Below are 26,507 nucleotides of genomic sequence, written 5' to 3' on the forward strand. Positions count from 1 at the left end.
GTTTGGTCATTGAAGGTAGAGAGTAACGGTGGAAGGATGTTTTTCTGACTGGAAGTCTGTGACCAGTGGTGTTCTGCAGGGATCAGTGTTGGGACCCTTGTTGTTTGTAATGTATTTAAATGATTTGGAGGAGAGTGTAGATGGTCTGATTAGTAAGTTTGTGGATGACGTAAAGGTTGGGGATAGCTGCAGATAGTGAGGAGGTTTGCCAGAGGATGAAGCAGGATACCACCTGGTTCACTAATATCCTTTGGGAAGGAAATGCCATCCTTACCTGGTCTGACTTGTATGTAACTGCAGACCCACAGCAATGTGATTGTCTCTTGACTACCCTCTGGGCAATTAGGAATAGACAATAAATACTGGCCTCGCCAGTGACGTCTATATTTTGTGAATAAGTTTTTAAAAATGGAAATACATACACTAGAGGCTTTGGCGGAGAAATAGCAGATGGAATTTAATCTGGATTTCTTTTTAGAAGGTCTAATGCAGGATAGAAGTATACAATAAATGGCAGAATCCTCAGAAGCATTAGCATGAAGAGAGATCTAAGCATATTGGTCCATGGTTCCCCGAAAGTGGCAACACAAGTGTATAAGATGGTCAAGCAGGCAAATGTCATAAAAACAGAAGTTGCTGGAAAAGCTCAGCAGATCTGGCAGCATCTTTGAAGAAACATCAGAGTTAACATATCGGGTCTGGTGACACTTCCTCAGAACTAATGGTAGCTAGTAAAATGTCAGTTTGTAGGCAGAAGATGAGGGGTAAAGGGGAAACAATAGTTGGAGATAGAGTCCAAAGAGAGAGAGAGAGAGAGAGAGAGGAACAGGTGGACAGACAAAGGCATTGACAATGATCTGGAGAGGAGAGTGAATTGCTGTTAATGGGGACAGCTGGTTATTTTGTTTTGTTTTCACTTGAACAATAGGTAGTGTGTAATGGCAGACTATGTGATAACAAGGCCTGGTATGGTGGGAAATGGGATACGACGTGAGACAGTCCAGGCCCTAAACTCAGTTTTGAGTCTAGAGGGCTGCATGGTCCCCAAATGGAAAATGAGATGTTGTTCATACACTTGTGCTGAGCTTCGCTGGAATGCTGCAGCAAGTCTGAGACAGAGATATTGGCCAGGGAACAGGGCGGTGCATTAAAGTGGCAGCTTTAAGCTCATGGAAGCTCATGGTCTTTTTTTGTGGGCAGACATAGATGTTCTGAAAAGCAGTCACTCAGTCTATGCTCCGTTTCTCTAGTGCAGAGGAGACCGCAATGTGGATTAAGAGAAGTGCTGCTTCACCTGGAAGGTATGTTTGGGCCCTTGGATACTGATGAGGGAGGAGGTGAATGGGCTGCTGTTGCACCTTTGGTGTTTGCAGAAGTCTTAACATTTCAGGTCCAGTGACCCTTCCTCAAAACTGATGGTAGCTAGGCAAATGTTGGTTTATATGCAGAAGATATGGTGGGGGAAGGGGTTAAGCAGTTAATGCTAGGTGGGGATAGAACGCTGAGAGTGAGAAGAACAGTTGGACTGACAAAGGAGATGTTGACTCACAGCTGCTGCCAGAGCTGCTGAGCTTTTCCATCAACTTCTGTTTTTGTTCCTGATTCACATCATCCGCAGTCATTTCGGTTTTTATTAAGGCACTTTGCTGGGGCATAGAGTATAAAAATGGCAAGTCGTGCTGCAGCTGTGTAGAATTTTAGTTAGGCTACATTTGGAATACTGCTCACAGTTTTGGTCACCACATTACCAGAAAGATGTGGAGGTTTTAGAGAGTGTAGAGAAACATTTATCAGAATGTTGCCTGGTTTGGACAGTGTTAGTTATGACTAATGACAAACCTGGTTTGTTTTCACTCGAACATCAGAGGATGAGGACTGACCTGATAGAGGTTTACAGAATTATGGGAGACATGGATAGAAAGGATAGTTGAAGTCTCTTTCCCAGGGTTGAATTGTCAATTACAAGGAGGCATAGGTTTAAGGTAACATGGGTAAAGTTTAGAGGAGATGTGAGAGGCAGGTTTTTTTGCATAGAGGGTACTAAGTGCCTAGAATGTGCATTCAGTGGAGGTATTAGGAGCAGATACAATAGCAACATTTAAGAGGCATTAGACCTGAATAGGCAGGGACGAGAAGGATATAGAGGGGTAAAGGGTTTTAAATTCAAAAAGGCATCATGTGTCAGAGCAGATTTGGTAGGTTGAAGGGCCTATTCATGTGCTGGTTTCTTTGTTTTTTGTACATTTACATGGTCCCTTTCACGTTCTCAGGACATACCAAAACATTGTGCCTATGAGGTGATTTTTGTAGTCTATTCTGTAGACAAATGCAGCAATCAACTTACCCACAAACGGTCCCAAACCATCAGTGGTTTAAATGATAAGATTTCTGCTTGAGCGATGTCAATTGAAGCATAAATATGACCAAGGGTAAGATTCAGATTTGTTTTCCTTGGGACCTCTCATGTTGACTTAAATTCGTGCACAGGCCTTAGTGTTTAGTATCGTCTCCTGAAGCAATCAGGCCCAAAGTGAAGTTATAGCCCAGATTATGTGGTCATGACTAAAACACAGAAACCCATGCACTCAGAAGCAAGAGCAAAGGGTGAGATGTTCCTGACAAAGTGATTCCTTTGAAACCATCTGAAGCTTTTTTCGGAATAGGTAGCTTGACAATCAGAAAGCTCTTCATACGGTTCCTCTCCAATTATCCCTTCATCCTAATCCCACTTACTGCACATTTCCCATGTTCTTCCCAAAGGCATTTATTCTTGCTTTGAAGCTCTTTGTCGTCTCTTCCTGCATTGTTAGGTGCATTGTAAAAATATTGGTATTCTTAACTGCACACCTATACAATGAAATAGCTCTGCAGTCCACATGATGAAAATAGCATTGCAATGAAGAACACCTTTCCCACACTTCAGCTTCCACCAAGGAGAACCACATACAATAATTCAACCAACCTGAAGCAATGGAGAAATGACAACCTTTATGAATTGATTCTCCCATGCATTTCTCTCTGTCTTTGAGGACAGCTGTTGGTTCCATCCTTTTTGGTGCGCTGGGCAGAAAAGAAAACAATTCAGTGCCAAGTTCTTTTTGTGTATACATTTCATAGAAACCGATAATGTGCACTCTCTGCAGATCTTTCTTGGTGACTTTTGGGATAAACGTCCTTATAGTTGAAAATAAAAATCGGTTTCTAAGTTGTTAATTTAATAAACAGTTATATTATGATCTAGGTAAATTAAACTGCAGACTTCAAAGGTGCATGCAATATACACCTAAGAGGAGGAGTTATGATTGACATGAATATTCCTCAAAGTGAATTCTGTCAGTGCATGGAATGATAAAGAAAAGGGGAATTTTTTGAGGTGTATATTAGTGGTATAGACAAAGTAACATGTTGCCATGTGCAATGTGTCCATGTAAACCTGCTTGAATCAGGTGAAGCCTCTGGATGGCATGATGGCTCAGTAGTTAGCAATGTTACCTCACAACGCCCGGGCCCAGGGTTTGATCCTAGCCTTGGGTTACAGTGTGCAAGTTCTCTCCAAGTCTGTGTGGCTTTCCTCCCACAGTCCAAGGATATGCAGGTTACGTAGATTGGCCATGCGAGATTTCCCATAATATCCAGGGGTATGTAGCTAAGGTAGGTTAGCCATGGCAATTTCGGGTTATAGGGTAGGGGGCATGGGTTTGGGTGGGATACTCTTTAGAGGGTTGGTGTGGACTCAACGGGCCAAAGGTCCTCCACATCTTTGGTCTGTGGGAGGAAACTGGAGCACCCAGAGGAAACCAATTCAGATACAGGGAGAATGTGCAAAATCCACTGGCCTGCTTCCACAATGCAGGGTTCTCTGATAATGTAAGATAAATACCTGTAAATCCAAATGAATACTGTGGGGTTGTATTTATCTGCTGTATGTTACACTGGCAGCTTCTGACAGTCTAGTAAGGAGTAGACCTTCTGCCTTTCATTCGGGTAGCTGGGTTAAAATGAGTGAGAGTAACAAACAGTGAGCCTCCCAATGATGTGCTGCAATCTCACACTATAAAATCCAAAATTGGAGGTCGATATGCTGAGGGAAGTGAGGTGAACAGTACTGTACTCTTGGTCAAACGGTCCCATCAGGGTATCTTCTTCTGCTTGTGGAATGCCAGACTTCTACCCACCCAACCATTCCCAGCACCAAAGGCATGTACATCATGGACTGACGATAGATTTACAACTTTACTTGGGATTAAATGTTGCTGTATTGGAGTGCTGTTTACATACTATTTTCATTTAGAATGACCTAATCCTTTGACAAGAATACTCTACCATTACCTTCAGTGTGATTCATAAGTTCATTAATAACCAGGTGGATGCAGGTAGCTGTATCATCGATGTTCTTCCCCAGTGACTTTCCAAGCTGGGTCAGATCGGTTTCTAGATGCTGCCACAGGAACTCGGAGACATTTGGTACGTATGGCTTAATTATTTCTTGAATAATCTGTGGAAATGAATGGACAGAGTTTTGGCCTTTTCAACTTTGTAGAAAATGCATTCCAAAAAAGGCAACTTTCTGCAACTGTTCACTTTTTTTAAACAAGAGACTATCACATCAATCCATACCTTTAAATAAGAGGATTATTTCAACTCTCCTGCCACACTAGGTGCATTTCAAATGACAGATTACTACCCTGAAACAACTACTTTCAGTGGCTGCTGTACAAATGAATTTGTTATTGATAAAAAAATTAGAAATGATAGACTGAAAATTATTAAGCAATGGCAACATTTCACATTGATGTGAAGTCCATTGTTTGTTATTTTGGTGGATATGTAATTTTTAATATATTCTCTATAAGATATGCAAAGCTTTTCTTTAGATCTCAAAATGCTGTTATTACACTATAGAACCTTCCAAATCCACAACGACTTCCTCCTAGAAGGAAAAGGACAACAGATATATGGAAACATCACCACCGCAAGTTCCCCTCCAAGCCACTCACCATCCTGACTTGGAAATATTGGAAACTTTTTTCCCTGTCACTGGGTAAAATCCTTGTACTCCCTCACAAGCAATGCTGTGGGTCTACCCTCACCACACAGAAAGCAGCGGATCAAGAAGGTAGCTCAGCCCCAATTTCTCAAAGCCAATTAGAGATGAGCAATAAAACACAGATCCAACCAGGAGCACCCAGATTGGTGAATGAATTTATATAAAACTAAATCAGGCTCAAATAATTTTATGAGAAAAGAGTCAGTTACCTGGTGATGGTGATATGTGCCAAGCATCATTGATACATGTGTCAGTGTCCGCAATAACAGGAAAGTGACGGGAGTCATCTGTCGATCAGGTGCAACAACTTGACTTCTCCTTGAGGCATGTCCCAAGACATGACCAGTTTTAGTTTGATCTGTGTGACTACAAAAGAACCACAGACCAGTTCAGCCTTGAGACTCCTGCAAGTCTGTTCTGTTTCAGGAAGCGACCTCACCTGAATTCATCAATTTCTTGCACTAGCCAACTTTTATTTGCTGTGTATGGTCAGTTCAGATTTGACTCAAAACCACTCACTTCTGCTGGCATGATATTGCTGCTTTTAACAGTCAGTATTACCATCCAGTGTATCTTACTGTGCAATAGAAATTACCAAAGTGTCCTTTTCTTCAAATGTATATCAAGAGATAAGGTCAGTGTTATTCATTGTTGCTAGCTCAAAATCCTGGAGCTCCCTCCCTAACAGCATTGTGGATTAACTTACAGCACACTGTATGCAGAGGTTTAAGAAGGCAGCTCACCACCATCTTCTCAAAAGCAACTAGAGATGGGCAATAAATGCTGGCCCCCATCTGTGATGCCCACAGCACATAAATCAATAAAAAGGTGTTGGGCATGTTCAGTGAGGTGATCACTCTGTAGGTGAAGATTGCACAGGTAGAAAGAGAATGGGTGACCACCATACAGAGTTCAGGAGGAGTCACCTGGCCTATCTCTCTCACACACACACACACACACACACACACACACACACACACACACACACACACACACACAGATTTTCTGTTTAGAACACTGCTGAGGAAGATAGTTTATTGGGGCAATGATGTGAGAACCAAGTCTGTGGCAATAGGAGTGGGTCAGTTGCACAGTGGAGACTGGGAGGGAGGTGTGAGTGCAGTACTGATAGGAAATTCCTGTGTCAAGGGAATAGTTGGATGCTTCTGCAGCTGGAAATTTGACATTGGGGTGGTAAGTTCCCTGCCTACTGTCAGGATCATGGACAACACTGAGGATGACACTGCAGGATATTCTGAAGTGGAGAAAGAGCAAACAGAGATGATGGTCCATGACAGTATTAACGTACAATGAGGTCCTGCAAGCAGGATATAGGGAACTAGAGAATAAACTGAAAAACAGCCTAGCAGGATTCTTATTGGGGCATTTGCTAGTTCCGTGGGGGAGGATTTAAACTAGGGTAGTAGGGACAGTGGAACCTTTGCTGGGAGACAAAAGCAAACGGTATGGAATAGGGATTTTCAGACTACAATGTGGTGAAATTTCAGGAAGAAGTGAACCTGTCAAATTCTCTAACCCAGAAAGCTACAGAGTCAAAGTCAATGAATATTCTTAAGAAATAAACAAACAGATTTCTGGAAGCCAAAGGGCTCAGATGGGATGGCGAAAGAGCGGGAGCCTGGCACTGATGTAGAGGATCAGTCATGGACACATTCAATACTGGAATGGACTCAATGGAGCAAGTGGCCAACTTCTTATTTTCTAATTTTCTGAGCGAAATATACATACTGTTGCAAAGGAGTAAATCCAAAAACAGCACGGTGATTTTGTCCGCCAACCAGATTACCACAATGAGTGCAACGAGCAGTTTCTGTCGGTTTTCCACACTGTCAATGAAAATAATTGTTCAGTTAGTTATCAACTTAATTCATTCATTGCCATGTGCAGGGAAGCTGCCTCATTGATTTGTATACACCAGCACAAAGCCTCAGCTCCTGGGCATCCAAAACACAATCAAACAGAAGAAACATTCAGATGGTCAGGCATCATCTCTGACAGAAGGAAGCTTTTGTCACAAATTCTTTGGTAACACAGTGACGTTGTCAATGATCAGTATTTAGTCATGAATGGAAAAGGGAGGATAAAAGTGCAAGGTAAAGGTGACAGCATGAGTTGTAAGTGCTTAAACGGGTAAGTGACAAAACATCTTAGTCACAGGCCCAGATTTTGGCTGAATTGGGTAATCCAGAGACGTTTAAATGGTGGAAGGGACTGCATTTCTGGATTCCCTCCTCCATTTCATTTCTGACCATTTGGGCCAGCACAGGATATGGATACAGATAGCCAACCCACATTTAGATGGCACTACTCGCACTTCAAAAAATACGAAATAATCAAGAGGCTAAAGTGAGGGAGCAGCAGGAAATAAACACAATAGCCGTCACTAACTAAAAAGTACCAGGAAAACTAATGGGGCTAAAGGCCAATAAGTCCCCTGGACCAAGTGGATTGTGTCTTCGGATTTTAAAGAAGTTGCTGCAGAGATATTAGATGCATTGGTAGTAATTTTCCAAGAATCGTTAGATTCTGGAAAAGTTTTAGAAGATTGGAAAATTACTGGTGTAGCACTTATATTTAAAAAGGGAAGGAGGCAGAAAAACAGATAACTATAGGACGGTTAGCTTAACATCTGTCATTGGGAAACTTTTAGAGTCTATTATTAAGAATGTATTAGTAGGGCATTTGGAAATACATTATGTAAGCAAGCAGTCAGCATGACTTCATGAAAGGGAAATCATGTCTGACAAATTTATCACAGCTTTTTGAGGGTATAACAAGCAGGATAGGTGAAGGGGAACCAGTACATGAAACATACTTGGATTTTCAAAAGATGTTCAATAAGGTCCTGCACAGAAGGCTATTTCATATTTGGATGGATACAGAATTGGCTAACTGATGGAAGAGACAGTGTCAGGATAAGGGGGGATTTGTCAGGAATGAGAATCTATAAGTAGTTATGCCACAGGGAACAGTGCTGGGCCCACGATAATTTACAATATCTATAAATGAATTTGAGGATGGGCACAAATGTTCTATTACCAAGTTTGCAGATGACACAAAAATAGGTGGGATGTCACATACTGAGGATGACACAAGCAGTCTGCAGAGGAATGCAGACAAGTTAAGGAACTGGGATAAATATTGGTACATGAAATGTAATGTGGGAAAATGCATTTTGGCAGGAGGAATGGAAGAGCTGAATATTATTTAAATAAGGAAGCACTGCAGAAAATGCAGCACATAGTTATTGAGGGTCTTCATGCATAAATTACAAACAGCTAGTATCTATGTGCCGTGGGTAATAGGGAAGGCAAATGGATTTTTTTCTGAATAAGGGTCTAGGCGTGAAACATCAGCCTTCCTGCTCCTCTGATGCTGCTTGGCCTGCTGTGTTCATCCAGCTCTACACCTTGTTGTCTCAGATGTTCCAGCATCTGCAGTTCCTGCTATCTCTAAGGCAAATGGATTGTTGGTTTGTTAATCAAATGGAGTTGGAGTACAAAAATCAAGCGTTCTTGCTAAAACTAAACAAAGCAATAGTCAGACCATACCTAAAATATGGCAAACAGTTTTGATCTCCTTATTTAAGGATATACAAGTATTGAAGGTAGTTGAGTGAAGTTTTACTGCATTGTTCTGGTTATGGAAGGTTTTCTTCTGGGATGTTGAGTAGGTTGGGCTCGTACACAGTTGAATTTAGAGGACTAAGACGTGTTTGAACCATACAGATGCTTAAGGGGTTTGGTAGGGTGGACGTGGAGTGGCTGCTTCCCATTATTAGAGAGTCTAGGTCCTGAGGGTATAATCTCAACATAATGAGTCACCAATTTAAGACGGAGAGGGATGTAGAGGAATTTCTTCTCTCAGAGAGTAGTGAATCTGTGGAATTCTTTACCAGACAGCGCTGGTGAGGCTTGGTCATTATATGAATCCAAAGTTGAGACAGACAAGAGAATCAAGGCATTTGGGGAAAATGCAGGAAACTGAAGTTGAGGATTTTCCAATCAGTCATGACTTCGATGAACAGCATTGCAAATTCGATGGAGCAAGTGGCCTACAACTGCTTCTCCTCATGTTCTTATGCAGCACGACCACTCTTGCCAGCTTCATTGCAGGGATAGGCATTTCAAACTCGCCTGCAATCTTGAGGAGTCATGAACAATGGGGGAGCTCAGGTATCAAATCATCAATGAGAAAAAAAATGATCAGTCAACAGTCACAGCCATTCATAATACCGATTTGACACGCTTTTATGCACTTCAGATCTCTCAGTCTTTTGTACACAAACACATAGCACAGCAAACTCCCACAAACAGCAATGTGATATCAGGTCTGTTAATTTGTTTCGTGATGTGATTGAGGAATTAATGTTGACCAGGACTCCAGTATTTATTCACCTGTTCATCTTCAAAAACAATGTCATGGGGTCTTATACTTCCAACCAAACAGGCAGCTGGGTCCTCAGGCTACCATCTCAGCATAGTGGCTCTGACACTGCCATGCTCCTTTAGTGCTGCACAATGAGAAAGTGCTAGACCAGTGGGAGCTCCGGGTCATTCTCTGATGGAATGGTGGTGTTTGGTAAAGCATTTAAGTGTACTTTCGTCTCCACTTGATTTCAGCTTCTCCTGACCATTGAGAAGCCGTAAAGCGGGTGAGTAGATGGTAGTGGGTGGCACGATGGCTCAGTGGTTAGCACTGCTGCCTCAGCAGTGCCAGGGATCTGTGTTTGATTCTAGCCTCAAAATACTGTGTGGACTTGCACACTCTCCCTCTGCTTGAATGGGTTTCTGCTGGGTGCTCTGGCTTCTTTCCACAGTCCAAAGGTATGCCAGTCAGTGGGTTGGCTATGCTAAATTGTCCATACTGTCTACTGACATGCAGACTAAGTGGATTAGCTATGGAAAATGCAGGGTTACACGGTAGGTGGCTGGGTTTGGGTGAGATATTCTTCAGAAGGTTGGTGCAGACTTGATGGGCCGAGCAATTTCTTTCTGCACTGTAAGGATTCTATGAGTGGGTTACATGGGCGAGTGGAGCAGTTGAGTAGGGACAAGTTGGTTTCTCTGGCTCTTACTTAATGGATTAGCATTGCAGCACAGATGAAATAATTCAAAGATGACAGTTAATCTGAGTAGCAGGTCAGGACAACTCATGCAAAACTGAACGAAAATTAGGTTTAGAAGAAAAAAACCATGATTCTTGGCCCTAATTGGAACCTTACTTTACCATTATCTTTGGAGTGTCTTTAACTCTGGCGAAGCATTTGTGGAAAAGCAATCAAATGTGAATAGTTCAAATTTCATCCCTTCTTGCTCATGTTTGCCCCCTGGAGGATTAAGTGTGGAGCAGCTCCACATCCCAAGCAATAACTTAATGAGTGCTGGGATTAATTTACTGTCTAGTATGTAGGAAATAATATACTATGCACTCGCCTCATTTAAAAGGGATACAGCAAAGAGATGATTGACAATTTAATTCTTTAATATAGATGTAATGGAAATTAAAAAAGGCCATCTAAAACCACTTTTAAACCTTATATAAATACTTACAATAAAATGGATACTTACATTAGTAACTTGAATATGTTCACCACATGTACATTCTGCAATGAAATACAGAAAGTGGGAGGTGCTTTGTTAAGAGTGCAGCAAAGAAAAATGGTTAGAGAAAATTCCATCTTTCTCTGTAATTGGATTTAATTGTCCAGCTCTTCGGTAAGTATCTTAAATACAACAGTGTTTTCCACCATACATATCAAGTATTAACTTTGTCTTCCGTGCAAGGAGAAATACCTTGCAATACATCTGCCAGTCACACTGACAATGCGTTGCGTTGTGGTACTTGCAACATTTGTCAATGTTACTTCTGACAGACACTCAAATATTAGATTAAGAGTGGGACTTGGCACTTAGAAATGCAATGGAAACTGTATTAGCATCAGCAAGAGCTCTACATTCTTATATAGTTGAGGGTTAAATCCGGATATCCCAGAAACGCTTTAATTCCTTGTAATCATTTTCTGCTCATCTGTCATTTTGTAGCAGTTAGAGTATTAGTATGGTCTGGCATGAATACTTTAGCTCTTTGGTGAATTTATGTTGCAGTGAAATGCAATTATTTATTCTTGTTATTAATAAATACAATCCTTCAAGTGAAGTTATAAATCGCACATATGAAGTACCAACAGAATAACCCTTTTTATGAGAGATATTTGGCTCACTTCTTGCTGTGAGTGCTAAGGTCTTTTTGGTGATTATCTTCACTTTTGAACAGTTCTAACATTACCCCACAAACTGCACTATTGAGCCACTGCCATTCCAGAAAACCATGTTTAGCAAAATCTGGAAGAACTGCAGATCCTGGAAATCAGAAACAAAAGCAGAAATTGCTAGAAAAGCTGAGCAGGTCTGGCAGCAGCTGTGGCGAGAAATCAGAGTTAACGTTTCGAGTCCAGTGACCTCTCCTCAAAAGGAGTTTTGAGGAAGGGTTACTTGACCCAAAACATTTACTCTGATTTCTGTCTACAGCTGCTGCAAGACCTGTTCAGCTTTTCTAACAATTTCTGCTTTTGTCACTCAAAGTCTGAATTATTTACAGAACCACCAGTTTTCTCAACAATTTGAAAGCATGTTTCAGTATTTGGAAGGCTTCATGCAAATATAATAAGCATGGCAATGTGAAGGTACAAATAATTATGTAAGTATTAACAAATAGCACTGAGAAAGACACAGAAGTAGAGTCAGAGGATAGCACCAAGTTAGTTAGGCTGATAAATGTGCCTCTGGACAACAATATATTTAAATACAGTTGAGTCCGAACAAAGACAACGAAGACTCATAAATCCCCCAGGAATGCTAAACCATTGGGGCTGTATTTTAAAAGTCCATTTAGAAAGAAATCCAATGTAACAAAATATGATCTATCAGTACATGAAAGTTGAGCAGTAACAGGTTTTATATAAAGCTTGAGCCCTGACGGATTGAATGATCTACTCCTGCTCCTACTTTTTATACTCTTGTATTTAATTATTCACAAATTAAGATTCAAAGACCATATATTTAGAATTAAGCGGCTCAGAAGACATCATCCAATCCATTGTGTCTATATCTATATATCATGAAAGCAAAAATAGACAGCATGGGCAACAGGAGGGACTGAAAGAGCAACATACAGCATAGGTTTACTGGTAATTACAAAGTACATATTGCAGCTGAACATGATTGGGTAATATAATCATGTGTATTAGTTTGAATATGATCGGATAATATAGTCATACGTACAATCTTGGAATTATGCAACCAAGGTTGGACAGAAATACAACAGAAAAGTGTGTAAAGTTTTAAATGGAAGGTATTACTTGAAGAAGCAGTTGGTTGGAAGTTTCTTATCGATAAGAGTAGTATAAAACCTTTGTTCTAACGATGAAGAGTTGAGTTGTGAACCATTTTCTTGAGTATTCCTCCCATACACAGATGAATAAACTTATAAAAAAGTTACCCTAGTGTCATCTGGTCTGACAGAAAATAAAGGCTAGAATTCACCTGTAACAAATGAAAGCTTCCAATTATTTTCTTTCTCCAGTTCTTTCCCCGAACCTGAACATCTGTCCTTTTAACTCTTTTAAACTGAAAGTAAAGATTGTTCAACATTATCCTCATCAAACACTCCCAGGTCAGTGCCAGTACGGGGTTAGATACTGAGTAAAGCTGCCTCTACTCTTTAAAACTGAAAGCAAAGCTCCCTTGAATGTCCCCATTAAACACTCGCAGGACAAGGATAGCTCAGGGTTTGACACAGAGTAAAGCTGCCTCTACATTGTCCCCTACCATTGTATATATTCAATGCCCTTTGGAAAATTACTATTGTAACTTCGACCACCCTGCCAGACAGTGAATTCTAAAGCTAACATGAAATGGATAATGTAAATATTAAAAGAACGTATTCAATTTGCCTTACAAACAGTTTTTTGAACACATATCATACAGTGTAGATTTTCCTATTAATTTCATGAGGGACAACTCACACTGGTCAAACACCTTTTGCCTTACTTTTTGTATTTTGATGACATTAAGGCAACTGGGCTCCTACAACATTCTGATGTTTGCTTGCAGCATACAAGGCTACTATAAGGACCGGGAAAATATATTCTTATGGCTTATCATGAAAAGTGTATGATCCCTGAATATTAAAGAAGTGTACATTTGAGGTACACAACCAAATTTTAATTACATACAATTTTATGTATTTTAAGTCGTCATTTAATCTTTTTGGTAAGGATATTACAAACAATTAAAGACACAGCGATGAATGACACTTACGGTACCAAGTCACCTTCTCTCGAACTGATAGACGAACTTCACTAAAAACATCTTCTGGCATGGTAGGTAAATAGGCATGCTAAAAGTGGGAGAAAATATACAAACAATGTGTTAATGGGTCCCCTCCTGCTGTCAACATGTTTCCAACATCAGCATCAACGATTTCTCTAATCCAGAGGGATACACAAGTAAAGAAACAACATTTGGATTTCTGAATCCCAAGTCCAAGGAAATTCTCTCTAGTCCCAAGTGTGGCTTTGTATCAAATTATTCTAAAGTTTAAATATTTCAGAGTTGGAGCAACACCCTTATGACATCAGATCATTTTAATAAGATTCATGATCTTGGTCATCCGAGTGAAGTTAGCACGGTTACTAGATCAGAGAACAACTGCATTATTCTTAGAGCTTGGAGATGCAAGACATGACCTCAGATCCTAGTTCATGAATAGAACATAATGGTAAAATTATCAGCATGACTACTATGATCAGCTTGCAGACTGGTACGGAAACAGCACCCATGACTCTCTTTACTGTTAAAGTGATGAGAATCTGGGTTGCAGTCATTGGCAGTATGCTGGGGGGGGCAAATTGGGAATGCAGAGGTGACTGTAAGAGGGGAAATCATCAGGATTAGTCACTTTCAATCATGTAGTGATTTGATGACAGCAACAGAGAATTACGTGGTCCAGACTGTGATCCCACCAAGTGAAGAAATGTGCTAATGAAGCATTGGTAGTGGAGTCCACACTTACAGATGACAGGGGGAGACAGAAAATGTAATAAACATTCAGTCCTCTTCTATAGCCTGGGAATGCTTTGTGATGGGGCTTTGCTGTTCTATTGTAAAGGCCAAGTATCATAGGCATTGAGCAGTGAAATTCTGCTCAGGAGGCAAGACTGGGCAGGATGGGTTGATAGTTTAGAAGAATGAGGAGTGATTTTATTTGAAACATTGATGATATAGAGAGGACTTGAAAGGGTAGATGCTCAGAGGATGTTTCCCTTTGAGGCACAGTTCAAAAATAAGGGGTCTCTCAATTAAGATCAAGATGAAGAGGAATATTTTCTGTTCGAGGACCGTCATTGTTTGAATTTTCTTCCCCAGTGATCATTGAGGTCTGAGTTATTGAATACTGACAATGAATTGGATCGATTCTTGACTGATAAGGGAATTTTGACAGGAAGAAAAGGGAGTTAAGGGTTCATCAGATCAGATATGATTATATTGACTGACAGGTGCAAGGACTGTCTCATTTGTTATTTGCTTTTGACAGGGTCATTCACGTGTGCTACTTTAAGTACCAGGATGAGAAAAGATTAGTAAATTGTAATAATCCTACGGTATACCTTTCAAAACACAGAACACAGGGGAGGCCATCCAGTCTTTAATGGCTATGCTGATTTTTGAAATTAGCTAACAACTGGCTCCACTCACTGGCTCTTTTGCAACAGCCTGACAAACTTTCCTTTTCAAGGGGTCCTGGGTGACCAAGTGCATGTCTTAGAACTTTGGAAGCAAATTTGCCTTATAGGAATTGTGTGTTTGTGACTTCCTCACCCTCATTTCTTCAGATTTGAAAGCAATTTTGTAAAGTGGGGATGACAAAACATTCTTTCCACAGATAAAAACCAAGGCGGCGTGCACGAGTATTTCAACCAGGATGCGCTGTTGGTTTGACTGTTCTGCTATGATCCATTGGGAAGATTTTCGATTTCCAACTGCATTTTCCACCAGTTTAGTGCAGAAATCCTTCAGGTCTGCCACCTCAAAGAGTTTACTATCCTTAATAAATGTCTGCAACATCTCGGTTAACTGAAATATAACAGATTATACAAAGTCAATGCATTTGTATCACAATTGATTTTTTCACTTACAAATGAGCCCGCTAATCTACTCATTGCTTGGTGAAACATTCTTAGCTTTAAGTGATGGATATCTCTTTTGTATGCAAATATATGGTACAAGAAATATTAGTGCACTCTTCCAAATTGTCACCGAGCACTGGGATCAATGACCAGGTCAATTCATAAACTCGATTTAAAATTATTGATTTCATTTGGGTTCTGAGAGCTGTTAATTATTGTTAAAAGTTTTGACAACGTCCACAGATACAATCCCTGTGCCCTACCTCAGAACCTGAGGAGAAATGGAGATCACAGTGAAACTACTTTACTTTGAAAGTTCACATCAAAACTGCTGCTAATGTCTGCAGATATTATGAGGAAAAACAATGTGAATGTAGAATGTGGTGCAGGCTTGCACCTGGGAAATTGACCTGAGTCCTTGGAGCTACAGCAACAAATTTCTCCCTCATTCTGTTTTGGTAAATTCACACTCAACCATTAGAGCTTCAGCGTCTCAATGTTTGTTTCAGATTGGCATTCAGGAGCAATAAGTGTGATAATTCATTGAATTAATACAGACCTTTAGCTTGTACTATCTATGCTACTTAGCAACGTCAAAAGTTCTCACTACAACTTACATATGAAAAGTCTCTATGATGGTGCTCTTACTGTAAAAGTGCACAGATAATTGTTCCAAATGTTGATGTAATGCTCAACACTGCTAGAAAATAGACAGAGTTCTCTTCTAATCATGATCGTCAACATTTATGTTTCCTAATATCTATTCTCCAAGTTTATTATGGCTAAAACATGCAACACTCTTGAGCTGCAGTGGGAAGAAGTCATCTTGAAAATACTTCCAACACTGAGCAGTATGGCTTCACACTTTTGTAGTCATGTGTCCATTGCAAACAGAGTGTCTGTCCTCATTTTATAGAAATCTCATCAAAATAACATCCTTATCGATTGTATCAGTGATAATGGGAACTGCAGATGCTGGAGAATCCAAGATAACAAAGTGTGGAGGTGGATGAACACAGCAGGCCAAGCAGACCCTTCAGAAGCGTTTCTCCCTGCGAGTCCTGAAACAGACACTCGCAGCCATGCGTCAGCATCTCTAGGCACTGCAATCCAGCCTGCCCTAGCTCAGAGCCTCCCTCTTCCAGACCTGCAAAGGGCCTCTGCTATTTTTTATCCTCCACAGGATCCACAGACTGAACGCCCAGTTCGACTCAGCTTCACTGGACACCAAAAATCGTAAGTACAACAAACTCACTGGCTCCTGCCACCCACAAGAGGATTCCTGCACCTCCCAAATCCCCAGCCTGTCCCTGCCCCTCCCCCACCATGTATCCGCCGCCATTGACCATGAGGACACGGCCGGTGACCCCACTGATGACGTCACAGCCGCCAACGCCGGACAGGCCACTTGCAACCGCTGCTGCAGTCACCGCCTCCACTTCCAGTTACAACACCACACAAATCACCCTCACCGCTCCTGCTGCCGCCCACCCCGCTCCTCCCACGGCCGACGGAACCCCGCCCACAGCCGACGCCGACAGAACCCCACCCACAGCCTCCACAGCCAGCAACCCAGAGGAGACAGCCACACTGAGCCCTGCCGCATCTTCACCATCCCCGCAAACCTCCCACTGACTGAGGACGAATGGTCAGTCCTAAGCAAGGGGCTCACCTTTGTCCCCCTCCACCCACACATCAACGAATACCAGTCACGTTTGGACATCGAGCAGTTTTTCCGCTGCCTGCGCCTCCACACTTACTGCTTTAACCGGGAGCCCAACCCTCCCTCCACTGACCCCTTCACCCACCTCCAACACAAGTCCTCTTCCTGGACACCACCCCCAGGCCTCCTACCCTCCCTCGACCTCTTCATCTCCAAATGCCATCGAGACATCAACCGCCTCAACCTCTCCACCCCTCTCACCCACTCCAACCTCTCCCCTGCAGAACGGGCAGCACTCCGCTCCCTCCGCTCCAACCCCAACCTCACCATCAAACCTGCAGACAAGGGTGGCGCAGTGGTAGTATGGCGCACTGACCTCTACATCGCCGAGGCCAAACGCCAAGTCTCCGACACCTCCTCCTACCGTCCCCTTGATCATGACCCCACCCCCGAGCACCAAACCATCATCTCCAACACCATCCAAGGCCTCATCACCTCAGCGGACCTTCCACCCACAGCCTCCAACCTCATTGTTCCCCAACCCCGCACGGCCCGTTTCTATCTCCTTCCCAAAATCCGCAAACCTGCTTGCCCTGGTCGACCCATTGTCTCAGCCTGTTCCTGCCCCACGGAACTCATCTCCACCTATCTGGACTCTATTTTCTCCCCTTTGGTCCAGGAACTCCCTACCTACGTCCGTGACACCACCCACGCCCTCCACCTCCTCCGGGACTTCCCATTCCCTGGCCCCCAACACCTCTTCATTTTCACCATGCATGTCCAGTCCCTATACACCTGTATTCCTCATGCAGATGGCCTCAAGGCCCTCTGCTTCTTCCTGTCCCGCAGGCCCGACCAATCCCCCTCCACCGACACCCTCATCTGCCTAGCCGAACTCGTCCTCACCCTCAACAACTTCTCTTTTGATTCCTTTCACTTCCTACAGACAAATGGGGTGGCCATGGGTACCCGCATGGGCCCAAGCTATGCCTGCCTCTTTGCAGGTTACGTGGAACAGTCCCTCTTCCGCACCTACACAGGCCCCAAACCCCACCTCTTCCTCCGTTACATTGATGACTGTATCGGCGCCGCCTCTTGCTCCCCAGAGGAGCTCGAACAGTTCATCCACTTTACCAACACCTTCCACCCCAACCTCAAGTTCACCTGGGCCATCTCCAACACATTCCTCACCTTCCTGGACCTCTCAATCTCCATCTCAGGCAACCAGCTAGAAACTGATGTCCATTTCAAACCCACTGACTTCCACAGCTACCTAGAATACACCACCTCCCACCCAGCTGCAAAAATTCCATCCCCTATTCCCAATTCCTCTGCCTCCGCCGCATCTGCTCCCAGGATGAGGCATTCCACTCCCGCACAACCCAGATGTCCACGTTCTTCAAGGACCGCAACTTTCCCCCTGCAGTGGTCGAGAACGCCCTTGACCGCATCTCCCGCCACACATCCCTCACACCCCGCCCCCGCCACAACCGCCCCCAGAGGCTCCCCCTCGTTCTCACATACCACCCACCGGATACAACGTATCATCCTCTGACACTTCCGCCATCTACAATCCGACCCCACCACCCAAGCTATTTTTCCATCCCCACCCTTGTCTGTCTTCCGGAGAGACCACTCTCTCTGAGACTCCCTTGTCCGCTCCACACTTCCCTCCAACCCCCCACACCTGGCACCTTCCCCTGCAACCGCAGGAAGTGCTACACTTGCCCCCACACCTCCTCCCTCACCCCTATCCCAGGTCCCAAGATGACCTTCCATATCAAGCAGATGTTCACCTGCGCATCTGCCAACGTGTTATATTGTATCCATTGCACCCGGTACAGCTTCCTCTACATTGGGGAAACCAAGCGGAGGCTTGGGGGCCACTTTGCAGAACACCTCCACTCGGGTCGCAATAAACAACTGCACCTCCCAGTTGCGAACCATTTCAACTCCCCCTCCCATTCCTCAGACGACATGTCCATCATGGGCCTCCTGCAGTGCCACAATGATGCCACCTGAAGGTTGCGGGAACAGCAACTCATATTCCGCTTGGGAACCCTGCAGCCCAATGGTATCAATGTGGACTTCACAAGCTTCAAAATCTCCTCTTCCCCTAATGCATCCCAAAACCAGCCCAGTTCGTCCCCTCCCCCCACTGCACCGCACAACCAGCCCAGCTCGTCCCCCCGCACTGCATCCCAAAACCAGCCCAGCCTGTCTCTGCTTCCCTAACCTGTTCTTCCTCTCACCCATCCCTTCTTCCCACCTCAAGCCACACCTCCATTTCCTACCTACCACCTCATCCCGCCTCCTTGACCTGTCCATCTTCCCTGGACTGACCTATCCCATCCCTACCTCCCCACCTATACACTCCTATCTACCTATCTTGTTTTCTCTCTATCTTTGGTCTGCCTCCCCCTCTCTCCCTATTTATTCCAGTTCCCTCTCCCCATCCCCCTCTCTGAAGAAGGGTCTAGGCCCAAAACGTCAGCTTTTATGGTCCTGAGATGTTGCTTGGCCTGCTGTGTTCATCCAGTTTCACACTTTGTTATCCTTATGGATTGCGTGTTTCAAGCATGGTTCATCAAGACCTTCTAAACATGCCTGTATCACCAAGAGTACCTTCTTTATGTATTTATTTCTATTCTGAATACAAGTGAACAAACATCATCTCCAAATATAACGCCTTTTCTGTCTATGTAACTGGTGGTCCTCATGCCTCAATGAGTTACAATGTATAGTAATGACTTGGATGTAGCATGGATAGAAGGCGCTATATTCATATGTTGAGATGACCCTAAAATGAGTGGGAAAGTAAGTTGCAATGAGGTTAATCAAAGGCTAATTGATACTGCTGAGAACTGATGTTTAAGTTTGCTGATACCATGGGTGATTTAGAGATGGGATTAAAAAGAAACATTCAGTTGTATGCAAGATCACTCTGGATTTGAAAATAGCAAAAGTAGGTTGGCTGTTGCTTAAAAATCTTCCATTTCTTCCCTTGGGACGTGCAGCAGAAACCAAATTAGCTATTAGTTCTCTTTTTTGTTCATTTATATTTCAATTGAGGTTTGCTGTTGTCTTCTTGAATAAGAATGTCTAGTAATTCTGATGCCAATGCAATAATATGCTAGACGCAAATTATTCTTGGCATAATTTCCCACACTTCTGAAACTAGATCAGTGACTGATTCTTACCTTTGGACTGGGGTGCAGACTGGAATCCTCCACAGCAAACAAAGATGTTACTTCACGGAAGAAGGCCAATGCCAGATAAACCCGTTGATTGTTTAAAGAGCACTTCAAAGCCTTTCAGAAGCAAAGATGTAAAACAAATGTTTAGCGCTACTAAAATATGCTGGGCTTAAAACTAGCGTAAAACTGATACACGGCATTGAGGTTATTGCATCATTATGTAGAATAAGTTGACCCTAATGGAATTATTTGCAAATACCTTTAACTGGCTTGTCACAATATTCATTTGGCATTTCAGGATTGCCTCAGCAAGTGCATCACGAATGGTTTTATAATCCTGTCCACAGAAAATAAAGCGATCCATCTGTCCATCTGTCCAATTAAGCTGAAAGAAACAATCCCTCTAAATGTAAGTACATTGAACAATACTGTGTTGCAATTCTGCACCAAAATTGAAATCCCTGCATTTCATCAATAATGGCCAATTATTTTACTGAACTCGTTTTTTTGAAAGAAAACTTCGAAAAAAGACAATGCATCGCTGGATCACATCGTTTCATTTAGAATTGCAGATATTTTCAGCACAAAAGACCTACATATTTGGGTGCAGCAGGGTTGTACAGTAGGTTGGTTGTTCACTTCCAGACGTGAGTGACTGTGTGTGCAGTTTGCATGTTCTCCCCATGTCTGCGTGGGCTTCCTTCAGGTGCTCCAGGTGCTCAGATGGCACGGTGGCACAGTGGTTAGCACAGCTACCTCACAGTGCCAAGGACATGGGTTCAATTCCACCCTCGGGTGACTGTGTGGAGTTTGCACATTCTCCCTGTGTCTGCATGGGTTCTCTCTGGGTACTCCAGGTTCTTCCCCAAACATGTGCAGCTTAGGTGGATTGACCACGCTGAATTGTCCCATAATGTCCAGCAATTAGCTGGCTAGATAGAGTAGCCATGGGAAATGCAAGGTTGTGGGGATAGGGTTGAGGGCTGAATCTGGGTGGGATGCTTTTCAGAATGTTGGTGCATGACTCAATGGGCTGAATGGCCTCTTCATGCATTGTAGCAATTCTACGAAATGGACTCCAGTGGTTCAAGAAAGCAAGATGGGCAGTTTATCACCACCTTGAAGGCCACCTAGAGATGGGTAATTAATATTCATCCAATGCCCTCATCCCATGAATAACTTTAAAACAAGACCATTTAGGCTACTGAACCTGTTGTGCCCACATTTTTTTGAAATTTTCATTTTACAGATTTCTATCTCTATTTTTTGACAAAAGCTTCAAATCTACTTTCCTTACATAATCTTCTTGGTGGGCTATTTGAGGGCTAATTAAGCCACTGTTTGGAAATGATCCCTGACTTGTCGTGTTGATGATTTTGGGCAGCAATCTGAAATTCATTTGTTCAGATACAACAAACATGCTGTTAGACACATTGCTCAGCTAATCTTCTCAAAAAATCTATAGAGGTAATATCTATTCATTAATGTTGCAGAATTATTTGGTAAAAACAGATATAATATATACATATAATATTCAACATATTGCATTTAAACACAAATAATTAAATGCATTTAAGTAATGAATTTAACCATCTCCATTTGGCAACATAAAATGTCGATATTAGCTAGCTATTTAAAATCAACTGAATCGATAAAATATTTCACCTGTTTTTCAATAATTTTGTCTGGAAACATCCAGTGGTAGTCTTTGAGTTGTTGTAAAGACTGAACAAATGCCATCCCATAATGATCGTAGACTGTCCTCATTAAGTAAACTTGGTACCAGTCATTCCCAGAATGCAAACAGATCATTTTTATGTGGTCAATGAAATTTGCCTTTATGGTTTTGTGTTTCATGTCTGAAAATATAAGTATTTGAAAATTAAAAATTCAAACTTATCCGATAATTCAAACTGCACAGGCCACTATAAAAGGGAATGTGTTGTATGAGTCTAAGCAGAGAATCCCTATTCACAAAGAGTACATTATGAATAGGATAACATTGTGGAATAGTTAACAAAAGGTAGAGGAACAACAAAACCTGACTACAGTGGTAAAAACATGCGTGTCAGTCAGCTATGGTTTACTTGTAGCATTGTCCTGCTAAGTTGGTAGCTGCAGGTTCCAGTTCCACTCTTGAGACTAAAGCACACACTTTAGGCTGCCGCGTGGACTAGGAAAATAAGATTCCAATATCCCCAGAGGATTACAGGACTGCTCTTTCATTACAGTTATCATGTCTCAGCAAGGGGAGATGTTGAAAAGGACAGTCCTTCATTGTAACTTCAGCCAGTGCAGGAACTGAACCCATGCTGTTGGCATCACTCTGCACCACAAACTAATTGTCCAGCCAAACGAGCGAACTGATCCCCACCATCCACTGCAGTACTGAAGGACCGTAGCACTGCCCAAGACACCGTCTTTTTGGTAAAATGATTAAACCAAGGCCCCATTTATTCCTCAAATGACAACCTTAACAAAAATATTTTCATAATCAACTTGCCGTGCACAGTTGGCTGCTGCATTTCCCACAATGACTCTCTACACTCCATATTTACTTAACTCACTGTACCAACTTGCGGATGTTGGAAAGGACGATTAAAATGCATTTTTTTCCTTTCTGCACGCATTTGCCTCAACACTTCTCAATGGATTTCATAGCAACCATTTCCAATTAACCACTTCCAATTAACATTAAGTAACCTACTTAATATCTATGCCAAGGCACCAAACAGAGGCAAATGGAACTAGTTAAGTCTGGGATACCTGGTCAGCATGGATGAATTGCACTGAAGGGTCTGTTTCCACGCTGTATGACTGTATGTGGTGGTCCTGCGTGACTTCATGAATTTGTAACCCTCTTTCTCCATTTCTAATGAACTCCTCTCACTATCGTGCGAGCCATTGTATTTTTGCTGGAAAATGTTTGAGTGATAATTGTGAATTGAACTGATGATAAGAAGAGGAGGCATTCTTCCAATGCAGCTAAGCTATCTGGCCCCTGCCAATGTTCATGATGGTGGCAGCTGTACCTTCTGTCAAATTGGGGAGGAACAAAAAGTTTGGATCGGTTGGATTAAAGTCTTGGATTGGTTAGATTCCAGCTGAGAATAGGAGTTAAACTGTCAAATCTCACCTGAGGGTTGGGACAATCTCAAAACTCAGTGTATGTCTTTCCCCACAGAGAGGCTGGAGATATGCCTGACTCTGTGAGCATCGGTCAGTCTCACTAATTTGAAGCAGGCTAGCTCCAAGCTGTGGGACAGTTTCTAGAGAGGCTGGAAGCACGGCAGCCTGCACATGTTTTTCAGCTAGAGAATAGGTTATGTGCGATGTAGACTGGTGGGCATAAAATGATTGAAGGTTAGTTTTTTACCTCTGCTGTTAGGTGACTCATGCAGCAGCTGAGCTGTAAGACTGAAGCAGAAACGCAGCCTGGCAATGTTCTGTAAGTATTCTGCAGCATTTTCATTACAGCTAGCAACCCTGCGCCTGGCAAACCTGCTGGCAAAGCTGCAGTTCTGTGTGAAGAGCTCCAAATTGCCAAGTCCTCCGGACTGTTCAAACTGTCCGTTTATTGAGTCCTGAAAAGACAGATACATTGAAAGATTCAGAAGCATGCCACAATCCTTCAGCCACCTCGAGGAATCAGGTCAATTTAACCCCCTCTCCTTACCTCAAAACACTTGATGAACAGAAGATAAAGTTCCTGCAGGTCTTCCAAGAATATATTTTCTTCTAAACGTGAGAGGTACTTCTGCATAAAGACTTTTACTTTATCAAAACTATTGAGACACAAAAAGCATTAGCATCCTGTTTCATTTATTAAATGGAATTTCATTCAATTGTTGTTAGTTTACAGGAACAAACATAAGAATACTTTCCAATCTTAATCAATTCACCAAGTTCACCTTCCTTCCTCCAATTTCTCTCATTTCATCTACACCTTTCAAAAGAACATGGATGAGCTCTTGAAATGATGTAACATTCAAGATGAGATGGCACAGACTCAATGGGCTGAATTACCTTTTCTTCACTGTATGACTATCGTAATTCTAGACTGGGAGAATAATTTTAGGGTATATTCACACTGCAAATCTAGTGTCAATGCAAAGTCATTTCCACTTTTCACTGGTGCTAAAATAGACGATCTAAATCTCGACTGAAGTCATGTGACAGTGCCTGACATATTCAAAAATAATTTTACTTATGTCCTGTGCTGAGTTAAAATCTCTGGGATATTGTCACGCACTTTTCAAACTCACATGCCCTGCTTTTAGATATTTAGGGAATCCTGCTGCATTACACTGTTGTCCACAGACTCCTGTCAGCAGATAGGAGTTGCATTTGTCACAGTATTGAGGACAAAGTTAGCAAGGCAAGCTGCTTGGGAATTGAAATTCCTTTAGGCTCACTTTTGGACTATGCCTTGTCTGAGAAGCTGGAAGCTGGTCAGGAAGCAGCTAAAGAAATGTACAGCAGGCCATTTGCCTTTAAGCAAGTCCCAGGAACTGTGTGGGCAATAGAGTTAGTAGGAGCTGCAGATGCTGGAGAATCTGAGATAACAAGGTGTAGAGCTGGATGAACACAGCAGGCCAAGCAGCATCAGAGGAGCAGGAAAGCTAATGTTTTAGGCCTAGACCCTTCTTCAGAAAAATCTGAAAAATCAGAAGAATTTTCTGAATAAAGGTCTAGGCCCAAAATGTCAGCTTTCCTGCTCCTCTGATGCTGCTTGGCCTGCTGCGTTCATCCAACTCTACACCTTGTTATCTCTAGGAAAAAGAGTTGATTGCTTTGTTTTGTTGTTCATGGAACAAGCTGGGGAAATCTCTGTGTGCAGGACATCTCTAAAGAGCCCCGACTGTTTCCTTTGTTGAGAGTAGAAAAAGCTAGCAGCATTTTGGCTAGTTTATGGTGTCTGGCGCAAAGTGGGTAGTGTGCCTGGAACCTTTAGCCTGAAGACATTATTCTGAGGCTAACTTCAAAGTGAGCACAATCTACATAAACCCAGAAATCTATGAATGCCATCAGGTGCCCTGATGCAGCTGACTGTTTTCTGGACTAATACCCAAAATTAGCAGATTACCTTATGAGGAAAGGATAGATAGGCTAACTCTGTATCCTCTGGAGTTGAGAAGTGACAGAAGTGACTAAATTGAAACGTGGAATATCCTGAGGGGACTTGACCAAGTACGTGTAGAAGGGATGTTTCCTCTGATGACAGAATCTAGAATCAGGCCTCATAGTTTAAAGCTAAAGGGTGCCTATTTAAAATAGAGATGAGGAATCATTTCTTTCTCTTAGAAGGATATGAATCTTTGAAACTCCCTTCCTCAAAAGGCAATAGATGCAGAATCTTTAAATATTTTTAAAGCGAGGTAGACAGGCTTTTAATTACCAAGGGGATGAAAAGTTATCGGAGATATACAGGAATGTACAGTTGAGGTTAAAATCAGATCAACACAATCTTATCGAGTGGAGGAAGAGGCTTGAGTGGCTGACTTTATTTGTATATTTGTATGTCTGGCTTGTGTTCCAAGAAATGTCAGCTGGTGGGAAACTCTCAGGTTTTTAGGGACGTGGGAGGAGCGGGAGTACGGTTTGGTGGGGAGGGGTGTGTATGAAGATATTGACAGAGAAAAGAAAACTCTAGTCCTTCTGATATCACACCAATCCAAGTAGAACATTATATTGCTTAGAGTTCCATTAACAACCTGCAGTAGGTCCTTCCAGACTGGTTGAAATGACCATGTTTAGCAAGTGCAGGGAGAACCGATAATTATTTCAGGCATCTCCCATAGGTACTTAGTTAACTCAGCCACATTAGGGGCATTTAAACAGTCCTTGGATAAGCTTATGGATGATGATGGGATAGTGTAGAGGGGTAGGCTTAGTTTAGTTCACAGGCCAGCACAACATCGAGGGCCGAAGGGCCTGTTCTGTGCTGTATTGTTCTACGTTCTATTTAGTAGCTGCTCCTGAGGAAAATTAGGCACAAGAAATTGTGGGGGGCAATTATTTGTCCCCCCGATCATTAATAATCCAACTAAAGTTAATAAATCAACTTTTGCTTAATTGTACGGTGACACTCCATGATTCAATATTGTCACATTTTAGTTCTGCTTCACTGGCACTAAGGGATTGCTTTAACAGTAACTTAACATTAAGCAGGAAAGCAAAAAAGGACTGGAAAAAATCTTCAGAACATAAAAGCATCAATTATCTTCTATCAAATTCATGTCACGTGATATTTGCGATATTTTTCTCCCCCTTACCTATAATGCAGCATAAGTTTCAGTAAAATGGAACGTATCATGGGGTTAATGTCCACGCATTCTGAGAATGGTGTTAAACTCCGAGTCTGGTACAGGTTACCTAACGTTACAAACA

At 42.4% G+C, this 26,507-nt stretch overlaps 1 protein-coding gene across 1 annotated transcript in view; it reads right to left on the bottom strand.

Moving 5' to 3' along the window:
• LOC125463873 (E3 ubiquitin-protein ligase rnf213-alpha-like) overlaps positions 1–26,507 on the bottom strand; it is a 162,360-nt gene that overhangs the window by 19,064 nt on the left and 116,789 nt on the right. The window contains exons 49-61 of the mRNA XM_059653679.1: positions 26,393–26,492; positions 23,794–23,902; positions 23,494–23,701; positions 21,783–21,976; positions 20,377–20,502; positions 20,121–20,231; positions 14,950–15,204; positions 13,390–13,468; positions 10,639–10,673; positions 6,797–6,894; positions 5,257–5,413; positions 4,330–4,495; positions 2,963–3,060 (exon numbers count right to left, since the gene is read on the bottom strand). Coding sequence (XP_059509662.1) covers positions 2,963–3,060; positions 4,330–4,495; positions 5,257–5,413; positions 6,797–6,894; positions 10,639–10,673; positions 13,390–13,468; positions 14,950–15,204; positions 20,121–20,231; positions 20,377–20,502; positions 21,783–21,976; positions 23,494–23,701; positions 23,794–23,902; positions 26,393–26,492 — 1,736 coding nt within the window. The remainder of the gene's footprint in view (positions 1–2,962; positions 3,061–4,329; positions 4,496–5,256; positions 5,414–6,796; positions 6,895–10,638; positions 10,674–13,389; positions 13,469–14,949; positions 15,205–20,120; positions 20,232–20,376; positions 20,503–21,782; positions 21,977–23,493; positions 23,702–23,793; positions 23,903–26,392; positions 26,493–26,507) is intronic.

The sequence above is a fragment of the Stegostoma tigrinum genome, chromosome 22 (assembly GCF_030684315.1).
Source record: "Stegostoma tigrinum isolate sSteTig4 chromosome 22, sSteTig4.hap1, whole genome shotgun sequence".
NCBI classification, from domain to species: domain Eukaryota; kingdom Metazoa; phylum Chordata; class Chondrichthyes; order Orectolobiformes; family Stegostomatidae; genus Stegostoma; species Stegostoma tigrinum.